This window comes from Sander lucioperca, chromosome 19 (genome assembly GCF_008315115.2).
Source record: "Sander lucioperca isolate FBNREF2018 chromosome 19, SLUC_FBN_1.2, whole genome shotgun sequence".
In the NCBI taxonomy this organism is placed as follows: Eukaryota; Metazoa; Chordata; class Actinopteri; order Perciformes; family Percidae; genus Sander; species Sander lucioperca.
Genome location: NC_050191.1, coordinates 31,099,471 through 31,108,702, shown reverse-complemented (window position 1 = coordinate 31,108,702; position 9,232 = coordinate 31,099,471). Strand labels below are relative to the sequence as shown.

At 43.2% G+C, this 9,232-nt stretch overlaps 1 protein-coding gene across 1 annotated transcript in view; it reads right to left on the bottom strand.

The window, feature by feature from the left end:
• LOC116061266 (pleckstrin homology domain-containing family G member 3) overlaps positions 1 to 8,739 on the bottom strand; it is a 50,232-nt gene extending 41,493 nt beyond the window's left edge. The window contains exons 1-2 of the mRNA XM_031315375.2: positions 8,651 to 8,739; positions 7,133 to 7,192 (exon numbers count right to left, since the gene is read on the bottom strand). Coding sequence (XP_031171235.2) covers positions 7,133 to 7,181 — 49 coding nt within the window. The 5' untranslated portion in view covers positions 7,182 to 7,192; positions 8,651 to 8,739. The remainder of the gene's footprint in view (positions 1 to 7,132; positions 7,193 to 8,650) is intronic.
• Between the last annotated feature and the right edge of the window lie 493 nt (positions 8,740 to 9,232).

Below are 9,232 nucleotides of genomic sequence, written 5' to 3'. Positions count from 1 at the left end.
TCTATCTCTGTAGGGATCCATCCCATAATGTTGTCAGACACTTACTATAATAATAATAATCTAAGTCTGTCGGCAGCAGCAACAGAACTTTTAGTGACTCTAACTGCTGCTGAACATTAAAGAAGTTGCCCTTTAAAAACGTAGCTTCACATGGCTTCAGTACGTCCTGTGTTGTGCTTGTTGAAAAGGCCAACGTGTGACCTTTAAACACAAGAGGCAGTGATCAGATACAAACAACCGGTCAGACTCAGACGGCGATCAATACATCACTGCAGCTGCTTTACTGCTTATCATTTCCTGAACCTAATGAAATCTTCATGAACCGTCTTTGAGCTAGAGTCTCCTTTGTGTCCGTCCCTTCCCAATGAAACACAGACACACATCTGACTGTTTAGACAATGTTCACACTAAGGGTCCCATTCTGGACGTGCTGGTCTTACAGGGAGGTGTGTTCAGGTGCATTATGGGAAGTGATCGCTCCATTGACCAACAAAAACCTGGTCTAAAGTCAATAACGCAGCATTTCATTGTTATTTTAACAGAGCATTAGTAAAATGATCCTAGGCTTGTGCACACACTATGCTTGTTACACACACAGGGACGCACAGCAGCACACACAAATGCTTTGTGTCTGTTTATGTGTGCATCTTTTTGTGTGTGTGTGTGTGTGTGTGTCTGCGTTTGTTTGTCTGTGTGTGTGCGTGCATGTGTGTGTGTCTGTGTGTGTGTGTGTGTGTGCATGCATGCATGTGTGTGTGTCTGTGTGTGTGTGTGTGTGTGTGCATGCATGCATGTGTGTGTGTGTGTGTCTGCGTATGTGCGTGCATGTGCGTGTGTGTCTGTGTATGTGCGTGCGTGTGTGTGTGTGTGTCTGTGTGTGTGTGTGTGTGTGTGTGTGTGTGTGTGTGTGTGCGTGTGTGTGTGTGTGTCTGTGTGTGTGTGTGTGTGTGTGTGTGTGTGTGTGTGTGTGTGCGTGTGTCTGTGTCTGTGTATGTGCGTGCGTGCATCTGTGCGTGCGTGTGTGTGTGTCTGTGTGTGTGCGTGTGTGTGTGTGTCTGAGAGTGTTTCTTCAACTTCTGTCTTTAAAACCCACAAGATAGAAATACACACTTGTACACATCAACACTAATTATAGTATTATATAGTATTTACAGAGATACAGAAAACGTTTTCATTCTTACATCGTTTTCAAAGACTGAGCGATGCAGAATAGACACGTTTTGTTCTGGTTGATGTTTCTATGACTTTAGATAAATAATGACCAGATATTTACATCTGAGTCTGATCTGAGAGCAGCGTGTGTTTGGTTGTGTCACGGAGCGTCCCAGAGGGGCGGGACAATGTCCCGACTGTTCTGCAGACACAACGGACCCTTTATCACGCTGTGACCTCAGCTTTAATCAACCAGGGTGGACAAAATATGAGAAACACCTCTGAGACGCTGTGGTTTCCTTCCTGCAGACTCCTGCAGATGGAAAGGATCCCTACAGAGATAGAACTTTTAGTTAAAGAGTAAGATCCTTTTAGTTTAACATGAAACAGCCCCAAAATCACCATCACCAAACCCACCAGACTCCATGTAAATAATCAGGACTTTTAGCGTGTATAGAGCCAGCATATCTCCTCATGTAAATGGGTAAATTAAGGGTTTATTTCAACCAAACCAGAGTGGTGATTGTTGGAACAGTGGAAAGATGAACCAAGACGGACTTTGATAGTTTTCTTTAGTTTCTGTCCACTTTGAATGAAGTGTGTTTTACCATGATAAAAGTCCTGATTATTTACATGGAGTCTGAAGGGTTTTATTTGAATCCTCTTCCTCCTGCTGTTTTACATATACAGATAACAGGAAGTCAGGCTGTAAAAGGAGAAAGAGGAGGGACAACAGTAATGCAAGAGGAGTTACTAAAGTTGGCAAAACTGCAAAACCCACCAGACTCCATGTAAATAACAGCTACTTTTATCATCATAAAACACACTTCATTCAAAGTGGACAGAAACTAAATAAAACTACCAAAAGCCGTCTTGGTTCATCTTTCCACTGTTCCAACAATCACCACTCTGGTTTGGTTGAAATAAACCCTTAATTCACCCATTTACATGAGGAGATATGCTGGCTCTATACACGCTAAAAGTCCTGATTATTTACATGGAGTCTGGTGGAGATATGCTGGCTCTATACACGCTAAAAGTCCTGATTATTTACATGGAGTCTGGTGGAAATATGCTGGCTCTATACACGCTAAAAGTCCTGATTATTTACATGGAGTCTGGTGAGTTTGGTGATGGTGATTTCGGGGCTTTCATGTGAAACAAGGACGACGCATCACTTCCTGTCTGACAGAGCGAGCAGGTAAACAGCTCCCTCCTCTCTGCAGGGGAGGATTATCAGCGAGGAGTGTCAGAGTTCCTGTGTGCTCTGAATGCCTCGCCGCAGGAGGATTAACTCTTCGTTACCCAGCAGCCACTTGGGGTTTGTCATCAACCAGAAACAACCAACCAGCTGGTGATGGAACAGGTAAACTAGTGTGATGTCAGCAGGTGATGGAACAGGTAAACTAGTGTGATGTCAGCAGGTGATGGAACAGGTAAACTAGTGTGATGTCAGCTGGTGATGGACAGGTAAACTAGTGTGATGTCAGCAGGTGATGGAACAGGTAAACTAGTGTGATGTCAGCAGGTGATGGAACAGGTAAACTAGTGTGATGTCAGCAGGTGATGGACAGGTAAACTAGTGTGATGTCAGCAGGTGATGGACAGGTAAACTAGTGTGATGTCAGCAGGTGATGGACAGGTAAACTAGTGTGATGTCAGCTTGTTAAAGGTGAATAGTTTCTAGTTTCTTCTCTCCTCTGGGAAACTCTGGGATTATCTTCCAGGACGAGTTTTTAAATTCTGAAGTCCAAAAATGTAAAAACTAAGTTATTTTAACTTAACATGTCTGTCTGTGTGTGTGTGTGTGTGTGTGTGTGTGTGTGTGTGTGTGTGTGTGTGTGTGTGTGTGTGTGTGTGTGTGTGTGTGTGTGTGTAATCTGTGATAATGAGGATTAGTTAGATGAGTTAATCCGGTACAGAGAGAGAAGAGAAGCAGCAGAGATTACAACCAACACACAGCATGATACTGCTAATAACACTGCTAATAATACTGCAACAAGGCCGTTTTCAACTGAAGAAATATTTACCATGTTTGCAAAACAACCAATCACAGAGCTTACTGTAAGAAGGACTAAAATACCATCAGCAGCCTCTACTTCAGTCATGTCCCAAATCTAGGAAATACACAACGGTGAACGATCTTAACGGCAAAATCATTCAATTTATCGCCTTTGTAAAATGATAAAATAACCCATTCACGGTAGAATAAAATGCACGTAATAAGGTAAAAGTAGTACAGGAGAGACTTGGTGTGTGTATATATATATATATATACATACATACATACATACAATCATTAATACACACACACACACACACAGACACACACACACCTCGGTATCGGCCAAAGTGAGTGTGAAAAAATAAATACAATCTTTAAATAACTATATCTAACGTTTTAATGTTTCTGAAACTGTGTGTGTCTGAGTGTTTCAGCGTGTGTGTGTGTGTGTGTCTGTGTGTCTGTGTGTGTGTGTGTGTGTGTGTGTGTGTGTGTGTGTCTGTGTCTGTGTGTCTGTGTGTGTGTGTGTGTCTGTGTGTGTGTGTTTGTGTGTGTCTGTATGTGTATTAATGATTGTGTGTGTGTGTGTGTGTGTGTGTGTGTGTGTGTGTGTGTGTGTGTGTGTGTGTGTGTGTGTGTGTGTTGAGTTTGTGTGTGTGTTTGCATTTTTGTTCTTTTTGTAATGACAAAACATAATAATGTTAGTTGCAGCTCTATGAGCAACAGCTGTAAATGGACCAGACTCCTAACAGAAAACAGCACATTTAAGCAGCACAGCGGCCTGTTTCAGAGTTAAATAAACCTGATGTTTGTGCAGGAGAGCCTACCTTTTGTCGCTTTTCTTCAACGTATTTGTAGATTTTAAAAATGTTTTTGACGCTACTACTACGATACTCCATATTCGAAATAATCCAGGATGAAAATAATCTGTATACTCACAGCGCTATAAGAAACACAGAGGCTCTAAATAAACCAGACTCCTAACAGAAAACAGCAAATTAAAGCAACACGGTGTGTGTGTTTAAGCCTACCTTAATGGAGCTGTCTGCAGATACACAGAGTCCTCCGTCTGTTCACTCTACCTGCAGCTCTGCCAGGAGGGGGCGGGGCTTATCGTTCTGACCGGATGGGGCGGGGCTTAAAGCTCTGACCGGAGGGGGCGGGGCTTAATCCAATTAGCCTCAAATGAACGAGCAGAGGGGAAAGGATACAACCAGAGTACTTGTATGAAGTACTTGAAAGCAATACTTGAGTACAAGTAGTGATTTTGGTAGAAGTTAGAAGTTAAAGTTAAAAGATTATTTTCAACGTGGAATGAATATTTTGAGACAAAAGTTTGACTGTTTTGAGAGAAGAAAAAATGAATATTTTTTGGGGACAAAATCGGAATATTTTGGAAAAATGTTGTTAAACTATGCTACACACACACACACACACACAGAGACACACACACAGACACACACACACACAGAGAGAGAGAGAGAGACACACACACACACACACACACACACACACACACAGAGACACACACACAGACACACACACACACAGAGACACACACACACACACACACACACACAGAGAGAGAGAGAGAGAGAGAGAGACACACACACACACACACACACACACAGAGAGAGAGAGAGAGAGAGAGAGACACACACACACACACACACACACACACACACACACACACACAGAGAGAGAGAGAGAGAGAGAGAGACACACACACACACACACACACACACACAGAGACACACACACACACACACACACACACAGAGAGAGAGAGAGAGAGAGAGAGACACACACACACACACACACACACACACACACACACACACACCCAGACTAGCACACAAACAGACATACACACACATACACACAGAGACTATCAAACACACACACACACACACACACACACACACACAGACACACACACACACACACAGACAAACAGAGACACACACACAAAACGTGGACAAATGTACATCAGCACTGAGGGACAGAGTGGCGAGTGTATCACAACACGAGCAGCTGACAGACAGCGAGGGAAGGAGAGATGATGTCACACAGACGGATGATGTCACACAGACGACCAGCGATGTCTGCTCACAACAGATAGATCATGGATGTGAAAGTTATCGTCCATGAAGCTGACATGCCCAAAAGGAATATGGAGTATATCTCTGCAAAATCCAAGGCCTTTCTGAGTGGTCTGGGTCTCATGATGAAGGGAACACGTGTATGTAGAGGTGTAAACAGCAGTATATATATATATATATATATATATATATATATATATATATATATATATATATATGTTACTGAGACCGAACACAGTATAAATAATAGATTTCATTTCTACCCAACAAAACTATACATTTGTAATGGGAATATCTCTCGGGAATTTTGCAGTTGCAGCCCAAAACCTCTAGAAATCCATAGAGGACAGACAGACAGGCAGACAGGCAGACAGGCAGACAGGCAGAGAGACGGAGAGACGGAGAGACAGACAGCACACCCCGATGCTTGTTAACAATGAAAACAACAACTCCCATGAACCCAGGCAACTTCATGACATCATCAAAAGTCTGTGTTTACGTCCACGGTTTCTTGGACTAAAACACAGACCAGTAGAGAGACCAGTAGAGAGACCAGTAGAGAGACCAGTAGAGAGACCAATAGAGAGACCAGTAGAGAGACCAGTAGAGAGACCAGTAGAAAGACCAGTAGAAAGACCAGTAGAGAGACCAATAGAGAGACCAGTAGAGAGAGTAGTATAGACCAGTAGAGAGACCAGTAGAGACCAGTAGAGAGACCATTAGAGAGACCAGTAGAGAGAGTAGTATAGACCAGTAGAGAGACCATTAGAGAGACCAGTAGAGAGACCAGTAGAGAGACCAGTAGAGAGACCAATAGAGAGACCAGTAGAGAGACCAGTAGAGAGACCAATAGAGAGACCAATAGAGAGACCAATAGAGAGACCAGTAGAGAGACCAGTAGAGAGACCAATAGAGAGACCAATAGAGAGACCAGTAGAGAGACCAATAGAGAGACCAGTAGAGAGACCAGTAGAGAGACCAGTAGAGAGACCAGTAGAGAGACCAATAGAGAGACCAGTAGAGAGACCAGTAGAGAGACCAATAGAGAGACCAATAGAGAGACCAGTAGAGAGACCAATAGAGAGACCAGTAGAGAGACCAGTAGAGAGACCAGTAGAGAGACCAATAGAGAGACCAGTAGAGAGACCAGTAGAGAGACCAATAGAGAGACCAGTAGAGAGACCAGTAGAGAGACCAGTAGAGAGACCAATAGAGAGACCAGTAGAGAGAGTAGTATAGACCAGTAGAGAGACCAGTAGAGACCAGTAGAGAGACCATTAGAGAGACCAGTAGAGAGAGTAGTATAGACCAGTAGAGAGACCATTAGAGAGACCAGTAGAGAGACCAGTAGAGAGACCAGTAGAGAGACCAATAGAGAGACCAGTAGAGAGACCAGTAGAGAGACCAATAGAGAGACCAATAGAGAGACCAATAGAGAGACCAGTAGAGAGACCAGTAGAGAGACCAATAGAGAGACCAATAGAGAGACCAGTAGAGAGACCAATAGAGAGACCAGTAGAGAGACCAGTAGAGAGACCAGTAGAGAGACCAGTAGAGAGACCAATAGAGAGACCAGTAGAGAGACCAGTAGAGAGACCAATAGAGAGACCAATAGAGAGACCAGTAGAGAGACCAATAGAGAGACCAGTAGAGAGACCAGTAGAGAGACCAGTAGAGAGACCAATAGAGAGACCAGTAGAGAGACCAGTAGAGAGACCAATAGAGAGACCAGTAGAGAGACCAGTAGAAAGACCAGTAGAGAGACCAGTAGAGAGACCAGTAGAGAGACCAATAGAGAGACCAGGTCTATGTTTAAACTAACCAGACTGTTATCAACGTGTGTGAAACACGGAGTAGAACCAAACTTTCTTACCTTCATCCATGGGGACGTCATGGGAGGAGCAGAGGGATCCTTCAGGCATCACACACACACCTGCAGAGACACACACACACACACACACACACACACACACACAGAGAGACACACACACACAGAGAGACACACACACACACACACACACACACAGAGAGACACACACACACACACACACACACACACACACACACAGGCAATATGAGGACCTGAAGGAAGACAGGACTCCTAACTCAGATCATTGTGAGAATCTGTGTGTGTGTGTGTGTGTGTGTGTGTGTGTGTGTGTGTGTGTGTGTGTGTGTGTGTGTGTGTCACATTAAACAGGAGCATAATAAACAAGTTCATACGATAATCATATTTATTTATATTATCTGTAAAAACAACAGACCAAAACCAACTAAACTAAGAACGGGGGTGAATCAGTGTGTGTACTGTAGGCTAGTTCATGTGTTTCCATGGAAACCAGGTCAGATCCCAAACCTGATCACTTCCTGTTCGTCCGGTTCTTAAGTGCTCTGAGTGTTTTTGTTTTGCCTGCATCAGCCTTCAGAACACACACACACACACACACACACACACACACACACACACACACACACACACACACACACATACACAGACACACACACACATACACATACACAGACACACACACACACACATACACACACACACACAGACACACACACACAGACAGACACACACACACAGACACACACACACAGACACACACACACACACACACACACAACAGCAGCAGCAGCATCCAGTATATTCTTATACGGATCGCAGTATAAAAAACGCTTAATTTAAGCTTATTTTGCTTTTCGGCAACAATAAAACGTTCACCCAACACGTCTCGGTGGATTTTCTGAATATTCTGAATCTTGACTTACTTCGGCTCGATGTATTTCACCCAGCAGCTCCTAATGTTAGGAAATATCTGAAGAGTTGAGACTTGTCTGCCTGTCTCTCAGCGGTGGCTCGCTGCCGCTGCTAGGGCGTGTTTCCGTGGCGAAAGAAACCGACAAAACGTTAAATATACGAACATTACACGCTCTCTTGTGTATGAAATCAATGCCGAATTAAAGATCGAGTCAATTGTATTTCTAAAAACATTAGTTCATAATTTATGAAGTACGTTATTTTTTTCAGACGAGCGCGTAATTCTAAAATATCCAGATTTCCTAACGGAGTTCTGCATCAGCAACCCCACATTCAAGCTGCAGTATGAGGGCAGCTAGCTCTAACTTTACCGTGCCGTGCCGTGCCATTCTAAAACTGTGATTAGTTTGAAGTTGAACTCGGTTTCCAGCAGAAGAAAACTACCACCAGGGTGGGTCAGACTCTGTCACTGGTTTTCAGTCTTCTCACTTTAAACTGAAGCGGGTTAAAAAGTCACTTCCGTGTAGAGTCAAACAGTTTGAGCACATTTACGGTCCAACACACACGTTAACGTGTTAAAACTGGAACATTTGAAGAAACGTGACTGTTAGCAGTGAAGTCTGGACTCACCTCCGTCAGCTTTAAGGGAATACAAGTTGTGTTAACGCTTTCATCTGTCCGTCCACTCTGACTGACTGTCCCTAACTAACTAACATCTGTCTGTCCGTCGGACTGCTGCTGCTCTGAGACCCTCTGCACATGCGCATTATCTAATAACACACACACACACACACACACACACACACACACACACACACACACACACACATACACAAACAAACAAACAAACTCATCATACTGCAGTAAAAGTACTAACGCAGTGATAATACAGTTTTTTACGATCGCTATGACACTTTTAACAACTTTCCTAAACTCTTAACACAGTTAGCACAACATCCGTCTGTGTAGGCTGTAGGCTACAATTAACACATTTCTTATTGCTTTGACACTAAATGCATACAGTTAACACACATTTAAAATGCTTGAACTTCTTTTACACACAAGCTCAACCAAGACCAAAACAATGGATCTTTACTGACCAATTTACAAATGCTTTCACACATCATAACATCATGTTGTAAACTTAACTTATAGGCTACAGTCAAAGTGAACAGCTGCTCATATTGTAAATTTAAACACAAATATATCCCC